Source organism: Condylura cristata, unplaced genomic scaffold (genome assembly GCF_000260355.1).
Source record: "Condylura cristata isolate star-nosed mole 26May11 unplaced genomic scaffold, ConCri1.0 scaffold00002, whole genome shotgun sequence".
NCBI lineage: Eukaryota > Metazoa > Chordata > Mammalia > Eulipotyphla > Talpidae > Condylura > Condylura cristata.
Window position 1 is genome coordinate 52,697,154 of NW_004567103.1, and position 25,839 is coordinate 52,722,992.

The 25,839-nt window shown below is 39.5% G+C and overlaps 1 protein-coding gene across 1 annotated transcript in view; it reads left to right on the plus strand.

Annotated features, from left to right (window-relative positions):
* The window catches only part of DPP4 (dipeptidyl-peptidase 4), a 74,692-nt gene that overhangs the window by 46,429 nt on the left and 2,424 nt on the right, over positions 1 to 25,839 (plus strand). Inside the window, exons 15-27 of the mRNA XM_004674874.2 lie at positions 103 to 210; positions 475 to 542; positions 1,484 to 1,537; positions 1,908 to 2,029; positions 3,787 to 3,834; positions 4,072 to 4,170; positions 5,827 to 5,896; positions 8,266 to 8,460; positions 11,424 to 11,478; positions 12,020 to 12,119; positions 15,227 to 15,285; positions 25,099 to 25,171; positions 25,435 to 25,508. Of these exons, the coding sequence (XP_004674931.1) occupies positions 103 to 210; positions 475 to 542; positions 1,484 to 1,537; positions 1,908 to 2,029; positions 3,787 to 3,834; positions 4,072 to 4,170; positions 5,827 to 5,896; positions 8,266 to 8,460; positions 11,424 to 11,478; positions 12,020 to 12,119; positions 15,227 to 15,285; positions 25,099 to 25,171; positions 25,435 to 25,508 (1,125 nt within the window). The remainder of the gene's footprint in view (positions 1 to 102; positions 211 to 474; positions 543 to 1,483; positions 1,538 to 1,907; positions 2,030 to 3,786; positions 3,835 to 4,071; positions 4,171 to 5,826; positions 5,897 to 8,265; positions 8,461 to 11,423; positions 11,479 to 12,019; positions 12,120 to 15,226; positions 15,286 to 25,098; positions 25,172 to 25,434; positions 25,509 to 25,839) is intronic.

A 25,839-nucleotide genomic window follows, 5' to 3' on the forward strand; every position in this document is an offset into this window, starting at 1 on the left:
AAATGTAGCCTGGGTTTTGAGCATAGATGTCAGGAGGACTTTCTGAATCTAAGACGAGACATACGTGCTCTAATAAGTTTTTTGTTTTCTGTTATTTTCTAGTTCAGGCCTTCAGAACCTCATTTTACTTCTGATGGCAATCGCTTCTACAAGGTCATCAGTGATCCAGAAGGCTATAAACACATTTGTCTTTTCCAAGTAAATGAGCAAGTGAGTATTCTTACATAATTTATTTCAGGTGGATACCCCTTTTTTGGAAACATACTTGAAATGGAAGTAATTTGGTAACATCATTCAATGTATACAAATAATCAGACTAATTCACATTCCCTGGTGGTATAATAGAGTAAGGTGGGACAGGGTAGAGAGAGCCAAAATAACTGAGATTATTTGAATTCCTATTAGAAATGATTTCATCCTCAACTTTTATTAGAAAGATAATTTTATAATCTCCTCTTTTTAAAATCGCATCAGAACTGCAAGTTTATTACAAAAGGAGAGTGGGAAGTCATCGGAATAGAAGCTCTTACGAATGATTACCTGTGAGTACTCTAATCATCGGTAGGATATAAACATACTCGTAGCAATCACACCCTCTTTGCCCAGAAATAGGGGAAAATTTCCTACAAATAAAGAGTAGTCTATTTGGAATGTGTTCAGTACTTTTTTTTCTTTTTAACATACGGAAGCCTTAATGATTTTCACATATGCTCAGCAGATTTGATACCATGCCACCAAGCAGTGCTACCTCTTGCTCTTACCTGCTTTACATGAGAAGAGTTTGTAGCTTCTCTTTCTTATGCATCTTGGAACATTTTTTTTTTAAATTGGGCATTTTGTTAAATTTCAGCTGGCACTGAATTTTCGGAAGATTTGGAGAGGCTATTTTATCTGTCCATGTCTGGGTGTTACTCTTTGGAAAATGGGGGACTTTGTAGAGTCTGTCAGCTACCACACATTTAATGCTGGGAAAGAGAATTATTTTCATTAGAATGTTAGGCACTTTTCTATATTTTTTCAAGGTCTCAGCAGAGAGAAATTTTGCCACTGCCCAAAGTAGTTTTTGAAGATCCTCTTTAAAGGTGTTTCTGCCACTCTCAGGAAGATGGGCTTCTGCCATCTAGTATTGTAGTTTGTGTTATAAGATAGAAATATGCAAAACTGTAGAGATAAATGGGTCTCAACTTCAGACAAGTTGTCTAATCATATTTTTCTTATAAAAATCTTTTGAGTTTCTCCTTGCCACTTTAACTAAGGAAGGAATCCTTAATTAACCGTTATTCTCACACATTCAGATACTTTAGTTTGTTAAACCAGAATTTACTATTTAGAGATGATAAGGGAGAAATGGTGACTGAAAGTGAAGGCAGGGAGCAATGATAAAAGGCAAACTCTAGTGCACATGCCGGGTTTGATTTACTGGCGTGTATGTGACTATTCTTAAAAACATAATTAATATATATTTCATCTGTTTTCTCCGTAGGTACTATATTAGTAATGAATACAAAGGAATGCCAGGAGGAAGGAATCTTTATAAGTAAGAATTCTTATGAAGCTGCTGATGAGTCTCTTTAGCTAATGCATAATTTCTGGGCTCTTTGTTTTATTTTTGTTTTTTCCTCCTGTCTTCACTAATACATTAAACTGCTAGTGAGTGCTTTTATTCCTTTATTCTTTTTGCATGTCAGCAAAAGAGAATGCCTTTAGTAACTATTTTGTGATATTTCCAAACAATGGAAGGTTTGAGGTTATTTTTAATTTCTTCATGTATTTATTTCACATTGAAAAAGTTTTTGAGGGTTAATTTGGCTCTGTGCTATCTTTGAAATTAGATTACAGCATTATTCCATTCTTTCTTACCATTTATCCTTTCATCAAGCACTTAATTTCCACCATTGGCTTTACAGAATCCAACTTAGTGACACCACGAAAGTGACATGCCTTAGTTGTGAGCTGAATCCAGAGAGGTGTCAGTACTACTCCGTGTCTTTTAGTAAAGATGCAAAGTACTATCAGCTGAGATGTTCCGGTGAGTCTGGCTTATCCGGTGTGGCTCTCCCTGCCCCCTGTTGCTGCTTTCCAAACTTTCCCTCCATCTCAAGGCTGTTATTACCTCCTCTGTGAACAAACACAATCTCCTCATTCCTGAAATTTCCCTTTCTGTGTCCAGTTTGGGTGATGTTCTCTCTGCCCTGCTCAAGTTTCTCCATTAAAATCTGAAGATGATGTGGCCCTCCCTGGTGGGGCAACGGGTTGGGACACAGCACTGTAAGCTGGCCACAGTCACTTCAGTGCAAGTTTGATCCCCGGCCCTGAGGTGATTCACCCACATGGTGAGGCAGACTTCTGACCCGCCCGCTGCTCCACTTAGCAGTGTACTTTGTGGATTTGCCTGTTCTGCTCCCCACTCTGTCGCTGGTGAGTCCTCTCACCTCCCTGCACCTCCGGCTTGTATCCCAGTTCTCTATGCATAAATAATAAATCTTTTTTTAAAAATCATGAAGCTGATGTAAGTCTTCCTCTCTTTGCTCATGTTTAAATGGTGAATTGGCCACCTGTAATTCTTATGGTGACCAAGAGACTTGCATAGCTTGCATTAAACCCCAGAGCTTATGTCCACCAGTGATGCTTTCTCTTCTGTTGCTATTGTAAAATTAGTTATTATTAATTAAGAAAGCTGGGATTTCCACTGATCACACAGTAACAGACACAGCAGGATTCAAACATAGGCTGCTGCCTCCCAGCCCTCCTTAGCTCTGTGCTAGATCATGTCTCAAAATAAGATGAAGAATCTGGATAATTTGAAAAAAAAAATCCATTATTAAAAATAGGTAATTAGTTATCTGAAACTTTCTTTACTAGCATATATATATATATATATATATATATATACATATATATATTATATTTTTCTTCAGTGGTTTCTTACTTATAACTGCTTCCAATCACCATTTCTTGGGCCTGTGTTTTATACTAGGCACAGTGCTGAAATTTTATATTCATGATCTTGTTTCACCCTTAAGAAAACTCTGTAAAGTAGGTATTATCAATTTCATTTTGTATGTGGGGAGATCGAAGCATAGATAAGTTGTTCTAAGCCATCAGGCAGGTATGCCAAGATTCAAACCCCGTTTGTATAATGTCTTCCCTGTGCTGCCGCTCCCATGTAAAAATTAATATTATTATCCAAATGCATCAAAATAAAGTTGCTCACAAAATCACTTTTCCATATATTACCTTTCACTCAGCAACTACCACATTTGGGATACATTTGAAGACATGTACTTGTGAGAAAAACACTTTCGCATGCCAGAAAGGAATGGCTTATCCAAGTCAGGCACTGTGCAGATGTGCCGCCGGGCTCCCGGACTCTGTGGAAGTGGGGCAGCCTGAGGGAGGAACTCTGTCAGGGCCTGGGAGCCTGCGCCAGAGCTCCGCCCTCAGGAGGCGGGGCCTGAGTCGGTGTGGTCATGTGGCAACCAAATGTGGAGTGAGCATTGGGAGAATAGCAGCTTGCTCAGTGTCCCTCTGGCTTAGGTGACAGATGAGGACCTCGAAGGATCATCTGCTACTTCATTCTGTTGAGCTGTGCCTTTCTGGTAATAGGTGTTACGCTCAAATTACACTTATTTTAAGGGAAAAGAGAAACAGCTAAAACATTAAACCTCTTATCCATTATATTCTGTCAAAGTTAAATGGTAACAAATGCTGTTATTGAAAAGCACACTGTCTTTCTTTCTTCACTTATGTAAAACATGCTTTTTTTTTTCCTGATTATGTCAACAGGCCCTGGTCTGCCCCTTTATGCTCTGTACAACAGTGGGAATGATAAAGGTATTTTTCTCATATTTCATCTTTCATTGCTATTGGAAAGTTTGTGTGAATAGGAGTAAGTGCTTTGTATAGTACAATTTGCTTTGCTTTAATGTCTCCACAGTGACTTGAACACAAGGCTTACTACTGCAGTACATGTGGTGTAGGCAGGCAATTGTCAGAGTGCTCCTTATTGCCTTGAACATTCCCAATTCTCCACGTTATAAATAGTTACTGCTCTCTCTCATAATTTTTTAGAAGTGAGAGTCCAGGAAGATAATTCAGCTTTGGACAAAGCGCTTCAGGATGTCCAGATGCCCTTCAAAAAACTGGACTATATTATTTTGCATAACACAAGTAAGTAAAATTTCTCTTTTAACAGAACTTTAATAAAAAAAATCAATCAAATATAAATATGATCATTTTATATAGAAATCTAATCAAGGTTACTTTTCCCTGAACTGTTCTAAGAACTATTACTTGAAAAGCAATACCAATCTTTGTAAAATTTATTCTGATAAGAGAAAAGGTATTTGGAGAAAATGTACTGGTGTTGGATCCATTTTGTACTATTAGTAACTCTGTTCTGTTGTTAAGTACCAATTATGCGTGGCCCTTGAATCGGTTTTGAGTGGCGAGGTCTATAGTGCTAACTGCACAGCCTGGTGCCGAAGGCACTGAATACTGAAGGGTGAATTAATGTTTTACTGCTCACTGTTAGTAAACAGTGAGGAGCTCCTGAAAGTTTTAGTGTCAGCGACTTGACAATATAGGATGGGCTGCAGGGGTGAGGGGAGGGTGTTCAGCTGGGAGGTGGTTTTTCCATTCAAACCTGGAAAGAAAGACCTGAGGAGGAGGACAGAGAGCAAAGAGGTGGGTGAGGTTTTGGTATTAAAACAAGCCAGTCCTCCCCCCAAAAAAGCCAGCATCTGCAAAAGGCTAAACTAAACTAAAACTTCTAATCACTTAGTGCTGATTCTAAGGACAGATCAAGTAAATGGTGTGTTTTGCATATTTATTTAAAAGTCTTGATCATAGTGTGACATTCTATTTAATATAATAGGCTTAAATTATTTTTAACTAACATTTAATCAGAAGGCATAGTATAAGCAACGAAAATACAACTTAATCTTTCTGTTAAAGATTTTACTCCTAAACCCTTTTTTCCCTCAACTGTCATAATTGTAACAAAAAAAGGAGAAGAAGAAGGGAAAATGTGGAGAAGAAGTTCTAGAGATAAGGATTTTTTTTTCCCTTACAGGTTAAATCTATTATAGCTGGAAAAATATTCTTACTAAATATGGAACATTAAAAGTAATTATTACTCTAAGTTATCATGCTGATTTTGGCAACAACAACAAAAAAACTAATTCACTATTTCAGGGAAAATAAAAGATTTAAGCTGATGTTAAATCAAGCCCAAAGAATTAAAAGATCTGCAGAAGATCATATATAATGTACACAGCCTTTTGCTTCACCTAAACCTGATTTCATTCTCTGCAACAACAGAGTGAAACTAGGGAATCAGCATTAAGGTCTGGGTGGCAATAAAAATAAAAATGTTATTAAATCAGAATTCTAAAATAGAGTTGGGGTCAACTACAGATCTCAAACATCTTCAAGGAAATTCAAGAAAAGGAAAACATTTTGGAGGAAAACTTAGAACATAAGCCATAAACAAACTAGATGAGTAAATCAAATGCCAAAGAACTGAGCCATAAAAACAAAACATTAGCAATTCTAAAATGCATTTTTATTTTACAAGGCACCCATATATTTAGTAGATACATGAAAAACAACTTTATTGTTTTCACCTTAAGGAGTAGTTTAACCTGCAAGAGAATGTTTTTATATCATTAAAAACACTGAATCTATACAGTTCCTTTTCTTTTTCTATTCTAATTTAACACACCGTTCAGCTCCAGCTATCACTTATCATTGAACAGAGATAAGGAAACAAAATCATGTGTCGGTAATAGCTCTTTATTCTAATTGATCTTTCTGTTTGTTTAGAATTTTGGTATCAGATGATCTTGCCTCCTCATTTTGATAAATCCAAGAAATATCCTCTACTAATAGATGTGTAAGTATTCAAGAGGAGGGAACAATTTAGATACTAACCAGGTATGTAATTTGTGCAGGCACGTTACTGGACAATAAAGCAAAATGCTTTCTCTCTTCCTGAATCATGTAGAAGCAGTTTTGCTATTTTTTACTTCCACTTTTCAATCACAAACCCCATATGTTTATGTTCTACATTCTTTCTAATGGAGAAGATAAATACTCTTCTCTGATCATAAAGGCATATGGATTTTGTTTGGCTTTGTTTCCTTGTCCCCTGAGGGAACACCAAAGGAATTCTCATGCTCCCATTTTCACCCTTACTTCACCCTCCTGGACATTTTAACAAGTTAAGGATGGGTATTAATAATCCTTACAGTTTCCTTGCCCCCAAACTCATCCAAACAGCTCCCCTTGTTGCCTTTCATGCATTAAGCTGTCAGGTATTTTTTTTTTTTTTTTTTGTATTTTCCATTTACTTCTACAATGAGGAGAAGATGTGGCAGAGGAGAGTGTTCATCATAACCTAAAATTTCTGCATATCTTAGTGTTTTCAGAAATCCGGCGTCTAGCAGTAATGCAGCAATGTGAACAAATGATTCTAAATATGATAGCTTTGTAAAATATTTTTGATAATTATTATGATTACGTTTTACTTTAATCCTTTGAAGGTATCAGGCCATCATGGCCCTCTCCCTATCCCAGCCTGCCTCAGTTCCTCTAGGAAAAGAAAATCAACAAATGTACTGGCATGCCTGCTGCATGCCAGTAATTTGTCTTACTTTATTCACCCTCACAGCAAACCAACCTGATGATTGTTGAACCCATTATATAGAAAGCTGAAATTTTAAAACAGCAAAAGTGAAGAGATACAGATACGAGCACCAAACATAGCCTGACTCCACTGTACTTAAAATTTCATATACCCAAAACATAAAAGAGAAAGCTGTATTTTAAACTGATTTCTATTTGATTGTTATTAAATCTAATTTTGACTAGAAAGACAGTAACTTGCTTTATAGACTTTAGCCCCAATATTAAAAAATTATCCTTTAGAAAAGAATGTTAGATTTATATTATTTGACTTCCAGTAAGTAATGCAAGATCTCTTCTTCATTAGGAAAGTTTAGAAAACATGGTAAACTTAGTGCCCGTTCCATTTTAGTTTGTTCCTCTTCCTGTCCTTAGTTACCTAAATCTGTACATTCTATTTTTAAAAATAATGTTTAATCTTAAAGTGTTAGGTAAGTTGTTACATAACTAATATTAAAGGAAGCTATTACCCTCCCAAATTTAATATCATTGAAAGGGCCAAGGCATTTCACATGCTGTTAAAAAGTGTTTAACATGCAAGAAATGCATGAATGTGTTCTTCTTTTTACAGTTAGAATGTTATGATATTTAGCTTAATTAACGTAATACAATATTTTGTTTCAAATTCTTTTGACTGCCATTCCTAAGGAGAGGGAGGAAAATGTTAGCCAAGTCATGCAAACGGGACTTGTCCAATCCTAGGAAAGGGGGCTGGAAGCTGGGTGGGGGGATATTGAGCAGATGAGAAGGATAGATAGACTGGGGAGGAAAGAAGAGTTATTGGAGAAGATATGGGTCCAGGAACCTGGAAGTTTTGCAGCGATAACATATTTAAATGAGATGCAAAGTACTATAGAGAAGTTCCCTTGATTAACAAATGGAAATATTCTCCATAGGGTTGTACACACAGCTGGGGGAGCTGTTGGTAGGTTGTAGCATGAACTGAGAGCAGATACATGAGGTAAAATTGTTAATAAGTAGAATGCCAAGCATTCTAATACAACCTATTTTTCAGTTTTAAAATAACAATAAAAAATAGCTTTCATTCATACTTTGACCCTTTCCATGATGGCTTGTGTGTCTCAGTGTACAACATTGTGCTGGGTACTGGGGGAATGTAACACATCTAACATAGCAGGCAGTGCCAGTCAGAAGGCTCAACTTAGAAAATAAACTTGTAGTCTAGTCATGTCTTAAGCTGAGATGGAATATTCAGGTTTGCATCTATTGTTATCATCATTATTTTTTTCATAATGCAACTCCCCACTCCAACTATTAGAGAATTTACTTCTTTGGTTTCAAAGATCTATTATTATTTTTATTGGCCTATAGTGTGTTTATTTGATAACCATCTTCAAAGATGAAATTGATGGGCTTCTTTGAAGGAAATACACTGCCATTTTAGCCATACTTGTCAAGTTTTAGAGAATTATTGTGGATACACTAGTTGCTGGTATGATTTCAGGCCATCCATCAGGAAAGATGTACACAGCTAATCCACAGCAAACAAACATGGAAGCATTCTCTATTTGATTGAAGAAAACCACACCAGCTAACAAATTTGGAATTTTATCACAGATATGCAGGTCCTTGCAGTCAAAAAGTAGATGCTGTCTTCAGACTCAGCTGGTCTACTTACCTTGCAAGCACAGAAAACATTATAGTAGCTAGCTTTGATGGCAGAGGAAGTGGTTACCAAGGAGACAAAATCATGCATGCAATCTACAGAAGACTGGGAACATTTGAAGTTGAAGATCAAATCGAAGCAGCCAGGTGAGTGACTAGAAGGTGAATGCAAAGGTCATCTGATTTTTCCCCTCAATTTATATCTTCAAGTTGTAAGTGTAAAGAATTTAAAGTGTCCTAGAATTAAATTTTTAATCTTGCACCCTTGAGGTGGATTCTTAGTGATGTCTCATTAAGATGAAAATCTATGTCATTATAGATTTATATAAAGTTAGAAAAAAAGATATTCCCTAGATTCCTGTCTGTATGAGATTCTGAAAGGGAGTTTATATATGTTCTACCATGTACAAGGAACAGAGACTTGAAGTTTGTCAAACTCATGGACAAACTGAAGGATCTATGTACCCCTTAGTAAACATCTCACCAAACAAACAGTCTCAAGGATAAGGAGTTCACTGTGCATTTACATTGTGGGAGGGTGATAGCTATGAAATTCTAGGAGTAATCTGGAGGAGAGTTACTTCTCCATTTGGGGAAAATTGAAGAGTAAAACCCTCAGACCTTCATGGCTTACAATTACAAGGGATTCATTATGTATGAATCACAGCTCATTTTTGTGTTTTCCAATTATGAGACTAATAAGAGATGTGATCCTATTTAAGAAAGCTTTTGGTTATTCAGTAATGCATATGGAATGTGAGAAATGTTTTGTCTGCATTGTATTTGAAATGGCACAATCACCTTGGTAATTGGGGCTTTCTATCCCGTATTTTAGGTATAGAAACAGAGGTTCTAATTAATTTTCCAAAGTAAGTCAGGATTTGGATTTAGCTCTCACTTCAGCTCTTACGTTCAATTGGTAAATAGGTATTGTAATCTTAAGTTTCTATGACTAACTGTGGATGTCTAGGGAAACACAGCACTAGGGGATTTAAAATGCTGTGAAATCATAAACTAGGAAAATCAGAAAAGCTGTGAATTAATAAGTGGAAGAAATATCTTTAAAAGAAGGAACAATTGAAGGGAGGATGACAATATATTGAATATCCCTGAGTTTCACACACCAACACTAATGGTTAGAGAAAAGAGAACAAATTTATTCAACTCTGTGATTTTTAAAAGATTTATTTATTTATGCATGCAAGAACTGGGGGACAGGCCAGAGGTGTGGGGGCATGAGAGGATTCACCAATGGGAAGCAGAACAGGAAGATTGACCAAAATATACTGCTAAGGAGAGCATTAGGTGGGACAGAGGAGGTCTGCTGTACCATGTGGGTAGCTCTCTGGCTGGGGATCAGACTCATGGGTCAGTGGCTACCAATAGCTCCATAGGGTTGTGCATCAAACCCTATGCCATTAGGGAGGGCCCTGTGATATTTTTAAAATAAAATTTTATTCACCAATATTGGTTTGCTGAGAGGGGACATAGTTTTCAGGGCCTTTCAGATTAACTGACTCAAAGCCTAAATTTACAGAATTGAGTACACTATATAAGTACAGTTTAGAAAGTAATGAGATGTGTGATGCATTTATACAATGAGATACTATTTCAGCAACTAGAAAGAACTGTACACAATAACATAAATAAAGCTCACAGCCTGTTAAGGATGGCATGCACATACGAGTACATCGCATATTACCTAATGTATATAAGCTCCAAACCAGGGAAAGGTAAAATTTTTCTGAAACCGAAAGACATCATGATTTTCCGTTTTCCAAGGGAGAAGTGACCCAGATGCTTCTGAGTGATAGTAATGTGCTACATCTTGCTTCCAGGTTATGCACACTTTGTAAAAATTAATCAGCTCCGTTCAAACATGAGTGCATGTTTTGTACTTATCTATTGTAAGCTTACAAAATAATATGGAGAACCTAATGAAGTTGAAAACTACTTTTGAACTGAAACATTTTGAATGTTTTTAAATATCGCTTAACTCAGCCTAAGACACATCTACTGTAAACAAAAAGATTCTCAAAGTCACAAATATGAGAACCCAATGCAAGGGTTCTCCATGTTCTTAAATAGTACAAAATTGAATCCCATTTGTTACATTTTATTTTTAAAAAAGTACATTGCCTTTTGACATAAAACTGATATTAAGAAATAGGTGAGGCCCTCGCTGGTGGCTCAGCAGGTTAAAGCGCTGCACTAAGAAGCTGAAACCACTTCCGCATGAGTTCGATTCCCGCCTGCCCTGGAGGTGACCACATGGTGTGGCAGACCTCTCCTGACCCGCCCGCTGCTCCCCTCAGCAGTGTACTTCGTCAATCTGCCTGTTCTGCTCCCCACTCTGTCTCTGGTGAAGTCTTCGCCACCCCTGAGTCTCTGGCCTGTACCCCAGTTCTGTATGCACAAATAAATAAATCTTTAAAAAAAAAAAAAAAGAAATAGGTGAGTACATTTTTCTGATTTCTTTATCTGGATTCCTATACTGAGTACAATTCATTGACAAAAAGACTTCTTAATCAATCAATGAAAAGTTATTTCCTATTGAATTGTGCTGAGATAAATAATTAATACCCTGCATAAGAAGGGATTTATGTAGAGAATGATGTTTAAGTTCTCAAGTCAGGGACTAGGGACACTTCTAAGTCTCCCCAGATGTTTTCTATGCCCCTTTAATTCTCCAGTGCAGGAGCAGCCTCTCTCAAACTGGAAAACATCTGGAGAGATTTAAATTCAATTATGTAAAGAAAAGTGCATCTGGGCTGCAAATTTTTATATAAAGCTGTGAAAAAAACTGCCAGGATTTGTTTTCTGTGAATCATACACACACACACACACACACACACACACACACACACACATACACACACAGGCACACAAACACACACTTTATGGACTTCAACAAAAGTAAACTTTGTTCATCTGGCTCTTAAGTTAAAGATGATAGACATCACTCAGAGGTTTATTTGATTTTTGGCAGTAATCTTAGTTTCTAATAGAGTGCAATAGAGAACAAATAATGGTGCTTTACAATTGGGAAGTTATCTTAATTTTCTATACACAGCATATACTCATTTATGGATATTGTCTGTCTGTTTTAGGCAATTTTCAAAGATGGGATTTGTGGACAATAAACGAATTGCAATTTGGGGCTGGGTGAGTAGTTGATGAGTCCACTCGCTTTCCTTAGTGCATGTGACCCAGAGCAGGCTGATTTCACTTTTGTATATAAATATTTGGAGCTGAAAATCTCACCTACTATTTAAGCTAAGAAGTTCAAAATGAAAGAAGGGGCAATGATGAGCCCCTACTAGCCAGGCTTACACTTTTATTAGGATTGGGGGGGGTGAGAATGTGAGGAAGGGAAGTGAAGTGGAAAGTTGAGATAAAGGATAAAGGAGGGGATGGATACTTTTCAGAAAGCAGTCAGTAATAATTTGCTGTTTATTGTTGTATTTTCTTTAATTGTTACTACTCAGAAAATTTTCGATGCTTCCCTCCTTACAACTACCAAGAAAAAGGACGAGGACTCTGAAAGCGCAGTCTTTAGATACTGTCCAATTAAGGCCAATTTAAGCCTCCTCTATCATGCTTTCTCTAAAGAGGCACAGTATATAAAGATGTGAGAAATGCGACTCGCTTACCATATGTCCTTAATTCCTTTACCTCCGTAAAAATAACTGTTTCCATTTCTTAGTCATATGGCGGGTACGTAACCTCAATGGTCCTGGGAGCAGGAAGTGGCGTGTTCAAGTGTGGAATCGCCGTGGCGCCCGTGTCTCGGTGGGAGTACTATGGTATGTAACTGTGTAACTGTGGCAGGTACAGGGTTGCTGAATGGTTGACGTGAAAGTTCCAGTGACAGCACCACTTATTTAAAAAGATTTGTTTTCTAGAACTGGAGTACAAGCCAGAGGTGTGGTGAGTGAGAGAATTCACCAGAGACGGAGTGGGGAGCAGAACAGGCAGATTGCCAAAATGCACTGCTGAGGGGAGCAGCGGGCGGGTCAGGAGAGGTCTGCCACACCATGTGGGTCACCTCCAGGGTTGGTGATCAAACACATGCTGCAGTGGCTTGTAAGAGCTTCATAGTGCCGTATTTTAACCTGTTGTGCCACCAGGGAGAGCCCTCTTTACATATATATATATGTATATGTGTGTGTGTGTGTGTGTGTGTGTGTGTATGTGTTTCTAGAGCAAATAAGCTGGTTCATGATAGAGGTATTTATAATAAAAAGATTTCATTTACTCTGCCATTGTGAAAGGATGGGTGGTGGTGTATGTTATCTGCACGTTTGGTTTTCAACAAGTTCTATTTTCCAAATTTCAAAGCATCCCCAGTGCCCTCTGCCTGCTTCCTTGCGGGGGACCTTGACCAGCAAGGCCTGAGAGTCGGGGGCCCCAGGTCCTGCGAACAAAAGAATCAGTCATGCGCGTGTAGCAGAACAAAGAAAAGAAGAAGTCTTTATTGGGTTTTTACCTCAGCTTATATACAATACAAGAGGAGGGGGATGCAGAAGTCGGGAAGGGAGAAGGCCAATAGACATGCAGCATGTTTTGGTGGCAGTTGATCTCGTGAGGGGCCAGGGAGAGAAAAGAAAGAGGAAAAGGAAAAGGTGGGGGCAGGGAGCTCTTCCCACATGCCTTTTGCAACCTGGATGTTTTTCTCTATCCGGACTCCATTTCACCTTTTTATGGCGCAAGATGCTGACAGACGCAAGATGCGGCCTCAGTCCCCCAATTCCCTTTCTTTCAGGGCTTTGGGTGTAAAGTGGAGATTAGGTGCTGGGGAAGTTATTTTGTCCTTATGTCTCTAAGTGGGTGAAAACTACTCTAGAATGCCCTGTTCATATCTGAGAACACATTATTCTCAGAGAAAGAATAATAAGACCATCATTCCAGAGGGAATGGGAGTATACATCACTGGTAAGAGAGAAGAGGCAGAGATGTTGACTTGATTGTCCTACACCTCTTCTAACTGCCTCTGAAGTCCTTTATATAGTAGAAAGATGGAATATTGATAATAAATGTGCTCATTAAATATTTTATATCCTAACATGTGGTAGTATCAATTTTCTGGAAAACCTTTAATTTTCTAGGTCAAGATAAGCTAATGAAAAAAAAATTGCTACCTTTCTGTAAAAAAAAAAAAATTAGAAAACACTGTTACAATTTGTTCTGTACACAGTGGATTTGTTTTCATGTAATGACTTTTAACCTTATATTATTTATTCTTTTGGAGGACTTGTTTTTGGAGACCTCTGGTGGTCACTAAAATAATAGAAACACTCCTGAGTTTAGAACTCTGTCATCATAAGCATACTTCATTAAATGTATATGGACCAACTTAACAAATTAGAACCTATAGAATTCTTATATATGAGATAGAAGAAATATGTAAGTCATATTTTAAGATGTCTTTCTAAACATTTACAGTAATTATGCATTTTTAAAATGCTAGTTTAAATTTTTCAGATCTTCTTATACATATAAAGCTTGTTAATATAATAAAAGACAAGAAGATTTGAATTCTGTGCCTTCAGATTTTTCCCTTATCAAATATACAACCTCTTACTTATATGTATTTAGATGTTAAAATAGTTGAGTATTTTATGAAGATCTTACATTTTAAAGTGTCCCTTAATGTGTTATCTTTTTAGTGTCCTCTAGATGTGTGTAATTACATAGAGGCTACATTCATTTTAACAAAAATTGTAAAATATTGCTACAGCTCATTTTGAGAAAACTATTTTGGTATCTATATAAGTGGCATGAAGACTACCTGTGAAACAAGTAGCACTCATTAACAGTGTTCTTATTTTATAATGCCAGTCATTCAGAAAAGGTTAGGGTGTTGCTTAAGGTAGTTGTTTAGCTTATATATTCGTTTAAAGAATTAATGAGATCGGTATTGAGGTATCTGTACAATTACAGTGAATTTTAAGCCATTAACTTATATATCACAATGACAACCTATTGTTCTTACACTTACGAATTTACTGTAATCTGGTCACATAAGGGGGCATCTTTCAAAACAGTTACTGCAGATTTTTAAAGTGATCATGGAATTTGTCACAGCAAATTTTTCTCACTTAATATTTTAGGGTGTGTGTGTGTGTATGTGTGTGTAATGTATGATTTAGTCTTTTCAAAATAGGGCAAAAATATGTTTAATTATCCAAAATAACCAAATCAATTATGCAAACTGTTTTTCTGCCATATTTATAGATAAAGGAGCTTATGTCATTTCAGCAGACAGATATTAATGTAATCTGTTTAAAAATACTCAACTACTATAACTCCAAAATCGAGACTTCACTGAAATGAGAGAAAACTAATGCTTACCCTGCATTAGGATGGAATAGCTGAGCTGATGTGAGGATAGACACAAGTAAATGATAACTGTTTTTTCTCATCATAATCAATTTCCACGTGCCAGAAAAATAAAATGTGATTTAACTAATAAATTAGTAATTGAATATTACGAGTAAGGAAATCACATGTTTGGGCATATACTTGCTCAGGACCAAAATATTCAAGACAACTGAAGTATTACGTGACTTCCTGATTAAGATTCTTTCGGAGTCAGATGATAGTATAAAGTGTCCAAACCTCTAAGCACTTTGCATTTCACTTTTCTGCTGGCAATTACTGAGCAGGGTTTAGAGCGTCCTGTTTGATCTTTCTTTGCCTTCATCGTGAGGGCCTAGAGAGCATGGTTAGGACTGACTAGGAAAAGGCCTCCGAGCAGTTTCTGCCTGTTGTAGCCAGCTGAATAAAATGACCTGAGGAGGTATTTTGGAGGGTAACACTAAGACTCACCCAAGTACAGAAAATAGTCCAGTGAAAGGAGGAAGCATTTTCCACTGTATGAATTAAGTTTTTTTCTTTCTTTCCATCACAGACTCAGTGTACACAGAACGTTATATGAGTCTCCCAAAAGACAACCTCCATTATTACAAGGTAAGAGAGAAGGAGCGAGATACATTTTATAACCTATTTGTAAGTGGCTTAAGCACATTTGAAAGTGCATCTATTCTGGAAATTATATATTTTTTATTTGCAACAAAATTCTTGTTTAAAAAAAATAACACAGGTGGTTTAGAGAAACTCCAATAGCTTCCCCTACTATATTCTGCATAATTACAGCCTTTATCGTATGCTATATAGGTCACAATATGCATTCATTTGGAAATACAAAGCAACACCAGATAATTACTTTAATTATAAAAATTTCCGTTTAGAAAACATGTCAAATTCAACATATTCTTTTAGACCCCAAAAGACTAAACGTTTAGCTACATATTAAAATTTCTTGTGGTATTATCATAATTAAGATGGCTGAACAAGCCTTAACATTTTCTTATTCATAGTCAAGTATGGGCAGTTGTTACAAATAGGATTTGAGTAAAGCAGGTGAGGAGCAGATATACTTGGAAAGTACCCTGAAAAATCCTTGAACCCACATTGCTGAATAGCATCCAGCACACTGGTCGATCTAGTGGGACGAGTGGGTGGACTGCTCTACAGATGGGTCACAGCATTTGAAATCTGGTCTGGGTGTGGCGGCCCCATGTGTTATGGTGGGTGCCACCCCAAAGGCAGAGCACGTTCTTTGGTTCCAGGCTATTGCAGCTAGAAGTGCTAGCCTAGGTTCTAAGGATCTTTCTAGCACATTAGACCATCCAAAAAGTTCCTGATTTTGTCATACAAAGTAAAATACACAAAATTTACAAATAATAAGGTACAGCTTCCAATGCACAGGCTTCATACTAAGACATTGTTCTGAGCAATATTTGTATGTTTTTCTAAGATTACTATGGATTCTGGGGCCATTTCATCCAAACACAATGAAACGCCATTGATATATCTAATTTTGCAATATAAGTATAGAGAATTCAGTTTTGTCTCTCAGTTTTATTTAGAAGGTGTGGGAGGAATGGGGTATGTGTCTGTTTGTGCCTGCTTCTGTGTTTTCATCACTGTTCTTCAGTCTAGATAGAAAAGCAATAATCTGTAGAGTGAGAGGCAAAACCATTTCCCACTACAAGGGGGTCCTGCGGTCAGGGTGTCATCAGTTCAGCTGAGAATAGTTTGGACTCAGATTTTCCCACTCTTTCTCCTCTACCTTGAATAGCACCTTTAAACATTATTTCCTTTCTTCATAGCCACATCACTGCATGACTGGATCCTTTATTCATAAGATCCAATTTGTACCCCCCCTTAGCTTGTCCAGGTTAGACCACAGAGTAGCGAGATGAGTGTCCTACCCACCACACTTCTCCGAGGTCTCTCCTGAGTGCTTAACTAAGTACACCTGCAATGTTCTCTCTTTAAATATTTCTGGACCTTTTCCTTTTGTGCTTTTGCTTATGTTTTTTCTGCCTGGGATCTCATTTCCATCTTATTTTCCTGTAGTCCACCTTCCTGTCTTGGGAAGTATGTAATGCTCTCCCAGTGAAATCTCTCTCCCTTTTGACTTCTGTGGCATTTCCAATGTGTATCTCTTAATCCTTAGTTTATCCATCTTGCGCCTATAGTATATCCTCCCTTCCCCCTCTGCAGCAGAAAGAACTGCTCAAGACTTTATTCAACACTGTATTCTTTGGATTACCCAGTATGAACTAATTAAAATCTTTCCTGTTTGACATCACAATTTTTTGAAGGGAAACATTTCTATGAAAATGGTAGGCCCCCATCACTTCCTTCATTTCACAACTTGAATTTCCCTGGCAATCACTTGACCAGGATGTTTACATTGGAAAGCCATCCTTCCTATGCTATGCCATATTTGCTGAATTGCCAAAGAATTTTCTCTATATCCCAAAGTATTAAAAACTTTCAACACATCAAAGGTATTTGAGAACCCTCCTGTCCTGGACCCTTATCCCGACTTTAGAACCTGGTAGATGATGAGTCAACTGTTTATATATATATTTTTAAGATTTATTTATTTGTGCATGCAGAATTGGGGTATAGGCCAGAGGTGCAGGAGCGGTGAGAGGATTCACCAGAGACAGAGCGGGGAGCAGTACAGGCCGACTAACGAAATACTCTGCTGAGGGGGCAGCGGGCAGTTCAGGAGAGATCTCCCTCACCACGTGGATCACCTCTGTGGCGGGGATTGAACTCATGCTGAAGTGGCTTTAGCTTCTTAGCGCTGTTAACTCGCTACACCATCACGGAGGACCTGTCAAACGTTTATTTTAAAAAGCACATTTTGAAAAGCATCTGAACCTAGAAGCACAGAGTCATGTCCAGACCCTGAGATCTAAGGCAGACCCTGGCTCCTACTCAGCTTCCCCAGGTCTCAGCTCATTTTCTCTTCAACTGGCCCTACTGCTAGAGGAGAATTGGTTTGAATCTGCCATTGCAACCCACAGCTTGTTCCAGCTTTCCCATAGGCTCCTCATTCCTAACCTGTCCCCATCTACCCCCCACTCCGCGGCCATTGTCTTCTCTCCCCTTAGGTGTTCTCTGCGTGAGGTAGTCATGTAAATAGAAGTCACTTCCTACTGCCAATGGCAACACACACAGGCTGGGTGCACAAAGTCACTCTTTCACTTCACTGCACAGATGGCTCCCGAGGACTGTTTAATCCTTCCACGCCAGGAGTCGGGTTTTCTTGGCACAAAATTCATTGCTGGCAATGGACACATTAAAACTGCCAGTACCAGAGAGCTAAAGGTTCCCAATGTGTTACTCAGTGGAATTATTTGGGCGGGTGATAGCTAAGGTGGGCAGGAGAAAGGGAGGCAAGTATATTATCTGAATTGTTTCCACCCTGGTAAGTTGCATCTTCCAAATGTGGAGAACTGAATCTAAGTGCCTATATTTGGTGCACAGCAGGCTTTAGAATAAAGCTGCCCTCCTTTGTTTTTTAAATGAGCCTGCGCTTTTGTCTCTGGCAAGAATACATTCAAAGATTCTATTTTCCTCCAAGGCCCCAGCTGCCCCTCTGGACCCCATCTTCTTTTACTTTTCTTTCCCAGGTTGGTTTTATTACTCATTCTCTCATATTCATATTCTCTCTCACTCCCTCTCTTCCTCTCCCACCTCTCTTTATCCCTCTCTCCCTCCCTCTTCTCACCCATTTTGAAAAGACAAAGAAGAGACTTCTTTAGAGATGTTCACCTTCCTGTGTATGTTCATGGGTCAGAAGAAAATAATTTTAAAATCACTCACATTTAGTCTGGACAAATTGCCCTCTGCAGGACATCCAGGATAGAGATGTCCACAGTGTGTAGTAGCAACACCATGAGTGCTGTCGAGGTTTTCTGCTGAAGAATTATTGATACAGCAGTTAGTATTATAGCCTTTGGACACTAACATCGTTTTTCATAAAGCTCAAATGAGAAAAGGCTTTGTTATTAGGTTATAGATGATCCAGATTGGGAAAAATTAAGAGAAACCCATGTCACCAGCAGAAGCACATTTTGTGAAATAAAGCTCATACTTAGCCACTAAGAGGAAAGGAAATAAAAGCACTGTTTGTTTACATTAATGGAACAGACAGGCATGCATGTACAGTTGTTCAGCTTGTGCCCTGCTGGATGTTAGTCTCCACTCCAGTCCCTGAGCCTTGCCTTTCTGTGGCTGTATCCCCAGAGAGTAGGGCCCGAGACTAAGGCTTAGACCCAACGCGGTGACACAAGACGTGATTCCTTATCTTTTTGTGGATAATCACCCACCCACTGCCAAATGGTACAGCAAGAGCATGCTTAAAGGATACCAGGAACTCAAAGAGAATGGAAGATGATCATCTCTCAAAACTAATTAACTGATCCTAGACGGATCCCCTTAGGATCTTTGCCTTCATAGGGAAAGCAGTGTGCTGGGTGACAAGTCAGAGCCCATTGGTGGCATTACTCTGAGGAAACATCTTTTCTGCAGTGAGTCTCAGTCTACATGAGACAGATTGGCGCAAAGGAGTCGGGTGGCCTATGAGAGAGCCTCCGACCCCCAGTAAAAGGAAGCAAGTAGGGTTGCCACACCCCTGACGAGGGGGTTGCTGACCAACAATGACCAAGAGTCTCTCATGTGGTCACTCATGGGCCAAAATTAGGAAATATTAGCATGTGGCAAATTTTTACCCACCCATTCGAAGTGCCTGGTGTTTTAATTGTTTAGAACTTGATTAGCTTATTAACTGAGACAGAACATGCCCAGGAGATTTTTTGGAATGAAATAAGAGCATAGATAATAACGTATGAGCTTAGCTATGATAAAGAACTCAGTGTGTATAGAAAAGACAAATGGTTTCCATACCATAGGTCCCCAAGAGTTCTATCCTTTTGTGCATTCCTGAAGAGGGAAAAGGGGATAGCCAAGAAGTTAGGGTTCACCTTCCCCATACTCCTCTCGACTGGAATGGGGATCATTTCATTTCTTTTCACTCATTTATCAAGTGCTTGCTACTCTGGCCAGACATGCGTCCAAGCTCTTTACATGAATTATTAGGTTCAGTTCTCCCTAAAATCCTCTGAGATAAGTGCTCTAATTGTCTGCATTTTCCTGGCACAGAAACTGGGGCCCATAATGTTATGTAACATATAGCTATGGAGCACTAGGAAGGCATTTATCTGAAGTCAAGGTAGAAGGACTGAGGACGATGGGGGGAGAGGGGGGGAGAGTGGGTGTTTCCAGAGGCAGCACAGAGGGAGAAGGCAGAGTGTCACCAAATAGATAAATGAATGGCAGGTAGAGCTGGCTTTCTGGGGATTTGTGAAGCAGGTTGGATGAACCTAGAGATAGCATGGAGGAATGGCTGTGGGCAGAGCAGGCCAAATGGTGGCCGATAAGGCAGGACATAAGCCTGGGAGGGAGTGGACTTAGGAACACAGAGAAGTGTAAGATCAAGGGCAAGAGAAATGGGACCCAAGTCCCAAGCCTGTTGCCAAGAGAAGAGGGCAGCCTGGAACACACAGAAGGGACTGATTTAACTTGTAGAGGAGATTTATTTTGCATTTTGCTCAAAATTTGATAGGCTTTTGGCAAGTGTATGAAACAGTCATAGATTTGGCAGTCTTCTGCTAGCAGATTTGAAATGTTCAATCCTTAAGAACTGCTGCATCGTTAGGTTATGCAAAACAGGGTGCAATTTTGTAAATATGCCATCTTGTACTGATTTGACATTTGTTCTATTATCCCAGAATATGCCAAAGGGAGAGAGACCTTCAGATTTAAGCCAAACCTTAACTTGTTTGTTGAGTGCTGATAAAATGTTGACTGCTGTGTGATCTTTAAAGAAGCCAGTGTTGCTTGGTGAGGCCTGAGGTAGAGCCCCCTGTCGGGTTGATGGGTGCTCTTTCCTTGGCATCTTATGGGTACAGTTGTGTGATAGATGTAAACAAGTAAAACATCTGATAAAGTGGATTGAATTCATTTTTCTTAAATACTCATTCATTTTTCTTAAATATTTTCGGTGGCCTCTGTTGTGGCATCAGCGGTGCTTCCCCCCCCAATAACATCATCCAGTATCACAAATGAGGCTTTGGTTGCAAGTAGGAGAATGCATGGAGCAAGTCAATACACTGAGGTGACACCTCACTGCAGCACAGAGGCCATTCGATTGCAGCCTTGCGCTCTTTTGTCAAGAGCTGGGACAAGGTGATGAGTTGTCTGACTGTGAAGTGGAGGTGTCCTGGAATATGATGGAAGGGGAATGGGCTTTAGACTTCAGTAGTCATACATTCAAATTCTGTTGCCACCACTCACTTGTAGAGGTGACTGAACCTCTCTGAACTTTAGTTTCCTGATCTGGATAATTGGGGTAGTCAGACTTACCACAGAGTTATTGAAAAGGTTCAAGAGAGACCTACGAGTAAGCTTTCAGAACATGGCAGCTGCCACCATTATCCTGAGGGAGCCAGTTGTCCTTCTGCCTTCTAGATAGCTCAATGGGTAGCTTAAAAATTGTGAGACCTTCTGTTTCCCACCGTCCTTTCCTACTCTTATCAACCCTCTCTTTTATTTCAAAAATACAAAGATTTATTTGTTGGAAGGTAACTGAGGAATCAGCATGATCCAACGAGCAGCTACAGATGGTTCTCCTTGGGGCTTGAAGGAAAAGCTCCTCACATAGATGCTGTGGAATCGGCACTGCCACTGGACCAATCCTTCCCACTTCTCCTTGCCAGACTGTTGCTGGCAGCGGGGCTCTCCGGAAGTTTCTAGCCTCAGGAGAGTGCCAACTGCACCACCATTGCATCTTTGCCCATTTATCACTCTGAGCTTCCTTTTTAGTAGTTGGTGATAGACTATTTGGCTTCTAACTTAGTCATCCATTTCCTTTTTTATTTCTGTTTCCATCGATAGGCAAACGGGGATTATCCTATTTTGGTAGGTTAAAACATCCCAGCTAATTTACTTCTGATGATTAATCATCCCTTCCATTAGCACACACGTTTCTGTGTCTCCTGCAGGTTGGCGTGCACTGTCCATTCTCGACTGAGCAGCTCAGGATGCTCAGTCTGTAGGGACTGTCGGTGGTTCCAGAGCCAGGGTGCCACAGCTGTATTTTTCTGGGGGGAAAAATTCCTGTGCAGCCTGAGAGGCTGCTGTGGGTGTGCTCCGGGCTGCTGTCTCCCTGCAGGCTTCTCCTAGGGAGCAGGGGGAACCGTGCATGGGAAACAGCACACACATCTTGCAGTTGCAGGGGAAGCTTTTGTTTTATTTTTCTCTTGCTGCATTAAAGTATTTGTCTTTCTTTCTTTGTAGTGTAATATTGTTAATGTAAAACAATTTGCATCATGACACTTTTATCACAGTTTTCGTCTTTTTCTCAGTATGTTGCATTTCTCACCATGTCTAGTTCATCACAGCTACAGTGTGTACATCACAACATTTATCTTAGGCTCAGGGTTTTACTTGTTTATAAAAATTGTCTTCTTTCAGCCTGTATTCACTCCATTTAAGAAAAAAAAAAAGGCAGCCAGAAACTGTTTTGGTCCAAACTCCAGTAGTTATCACATTCCTTGCTAACTGTCCTGCGTATTTATATGCCTCCTAACTATTACTCTATGTTTCAATGACATTTCTCAGTTTTATGGCTCAGGGAGGTTGTAGGAACAGCTTTTGCTCTTCCTGTTGCCAAGCAGGGAAGGCCCATGAGACTTTTGGAGGTGAGCTGAGGTGACACAGCTGTATTTGGGGGCCAACCTTCGCTGTTAAAGTTGACTGTCTACCTTGAGCAATGATCTGGATTTAATGTGAGGAGACAGTTGTTGGGGGAAGAGCAGTGTGGTCAGTAAGCTGTGCGCAGGGCCAGTGGGAAGGACCAGCAAGAGCACTGGGGCCGGGCATCTGGGCCTCGGACCCAGCTTCATTGGCAGTGTCCAAGCCCCAGGCTGGTCTCTCTGCAGCGGAGAATTGACACTGTTCTGTAGGGAGTTTGTTGATGCTTTCCCTTTGAAGAGCAGGAAAATGCTCAGGGTTCTACTGCTGCCCTGCCTCCCTGTTCTCACTGGGCTGTGCAGGCCTGAGAGGGCTTGGAGATGCAGGAGCCAAGTTCCAGTTGCTACCTGCAATTCCAGGCAGGTAGCAACTGGTTTCTCCTGCTTTTTATTGGAAACCCACTTCGTGAGCAACATAGGATGTAGAAGGAGGTTCTGCCATTAGACTTTGTCCCTCTGACTTCACGTTACCTACACACATCAGCAGGTGCACATTACCCACTTCTGAGTTCGGTATCTCCATGTAAAAAATTATCTAGATGTGAATCTGCTCACAGGAGTGTTGTGATGAATAATGAGCCATGTGTATAACTCCTTTAGATGCTTGAACAGTCCATAGAGGAAACCATTCAATAAATGATAGCTTGTATTATTAATGGCATGGTGTAAAGCTCGAAATGAACAAAAACACAATTTCAGAATGAGAATATTTTGTTAGTAGTTTCTACCTGCCTCTAAAAAAACTAGGATTTAATTGAATATCTGGTAAAATACTAGTGTCTTTTCTTTCATCTTTTTATTTGATATTTAGATATCTTAGATACTAAGAATAATGAACAATACACACAAATCCCTTTTCTTGTGAATCTACTTATCTAGTGGGATGGCTGACAAATAAGTATTGGCTAGTTGAAGAAAATGAGTGACTGGAAGAATAAATGGGGTAATGTTGGGATGGATGGATGAATAGCTTGTGTGATTCATACATTGAGGGATTTATCTAGGACACTGTAGCAGATGAAATGTTCTTGTAAAATGAAAGTATGACTTCTAATGAGTCCTAGGTGTTAATTCTGAAAGTTCATAGGTTTTCAATTTAGGCCAGAAATGAGTCATGGTGAGGATGAGTGGGAACCAGACAGAACATGGGTGGGAAGTTACTGGTGCTAAGCTTTACAGGACAAGGTGACCTTGGAAGCCTCAGTCACCTAAAGCTTGTTGGGTGACCCTGTCCTGAAAGTTGTAGACAGAATGTCTTCTTTCCCCATGAAATACAATGCAGAGCTCATATTGGTATCAGCAGTTTGGCCATAAGAAAATGTCAGGACTTTTAATTTCTTTATCTGTGAGGGAGTAAAAGGTGTTATTCTTATTCTCATTTTACAGAAGAAAAGATTCAGAGAGCTTGCCCACAGGTGCACAGCTCACTCATATTGAAACTGGGACTAGGACACATATATTTTGACCTTAGCCCCAACCCTCCTGATGGAAGCCACTAGGATCTGGATTAACAAACTATACAGATCTGTAAAATAGAAACCTTAGTTCCCATAAAGTTGATTTTGATTCACCAAGATGCTGCAGGACTAATTGGCTGATTTGAAACCCATAGATGGATCACTAGTGCTTCCCCACCAACCCCATAACCAGATAATAGAGGCCAAGACTCCAGGTCACACCTCCCTCCCCCCCCCACACACACAAAGGCACTACCACATCTCTGTGACATGCTCACCTTCATTCCAACTGTATCATCATCTCCAATTAAGTCTGAAAGTCTGATGACCTGTTCTCTACTTTCAAAGACTTCTTCAGGCAAGACCTAGCCTCATTCTAGAAGTCTTACCTGACTGAGGCCACCATGCAGTCTTCAAAAAGCTGACCATGAAGTATTTTTCATCCCATTTCCCTGACTAAGTTGGAAGTGACTTGATCTAATAGCATTTTCTCCAATGCAGAATGAGGCAGACAACCACCACCCACTGATTTTCTAAGGCCACTCTTGACCTTTTCCACCCCTCTTCCCTCACATATGTCACATTTGCCTGGGTTTAAAACATCTGTTCTAAAGGAGGTAATACTGGCTTCTCATTTAGCGCCTAGCAATGTGGACCAAAGTTCATACGACATATTGCAGAGTATGTTTAGTTGCAAATGCTATGTACAGGCTCTTTGAAATGTAGCATGTATGGCACCATGTGACACATGGTTGCCATGGCAATACACTTTTTGGCTGAACTACAGCATAAGCCCATGGAACATACATTGCTAATACGAGACTCTGCCCTGTGCTAATGCATAGGACACAGCCAGCCTAGAATCTGCGGCTCAAGGGGCTTTGCGTGCAGCCTGGGTGGCAGGTGCCTCTTCCTGCATGTGCAGGGAAGATGTGGCATCCTCCCTTTCCAGTCCTGTCTCCCAGGCACAGGGCATGCTGTGCATTCTGCCATGCATGGAGACAGCATTTGCTTGAATATCGGTTTGCTATATTTTGTATCAAAGGGGGCCCCAGCTGAAAACATTTTATTTTGTAAACTGAAGTGAAAAATCAGTTTATGGCAGATCTTTTTTTGAATAATGACATTCTTTTTCCCAATTCCAGAATTCAACAGTCATGAGCAGAGCTGAAAATTTTAAACAAGTTGAGTACCTCCTTATTCATGGAACAGCAGATGGTGAGTTTCAGTTAATTAGACTTTTTAGTATCACAGACAGGTTTGCAATTTCACTACTGACAAAACAAAAGCATGAGGGGCAAGACTGTTACATTTACTTCAATAAAACAGTGTTGCTTTCCACAACTCACTTGTCTTCGGCTAAATGGGATGCTGAATCCTAGAACTTCAAACAGTCCCTTTCTTCTCCTGCCTTTCCTACCCTTTGGTATCAGAAAGCTAGAATAGCCATTAGTTATTTTATGTCTCCTTCTCTTCTGCAGATAACGTTCACTTTCAGCAGTCAGCTCAGATCTCCAAAGCCCTGGTGGATGCTGGAGTGGATTTCCAGGCAATGGTATATAGCAAATCAACAGCGGGGAGGGTGCCGGCTGGTGGGGGGCTGGTCTACCCTCTTCGGGCTACTTCTTAGAAACAGCCCAGGAGACAGGGATGGAATGAAAAGTTGTTTTTTTTTTTTTTTAAATTTTTCCAGTGTGCGGTTGGAAAAGCGCTATCCTTGAGCCACAGACAGAATAATAATGTTCAATAATATTAGAGAATTGGGGGTTGAGAAGCACAGTATTGAATATCCTGGAGTGTCAAAACACTGTTCTCCTTTTCATGTGATTGTTCAGTCTTTCCCATTTTGATACAAAAGTAATCACTTTACTCAGTGAATGTGTGGC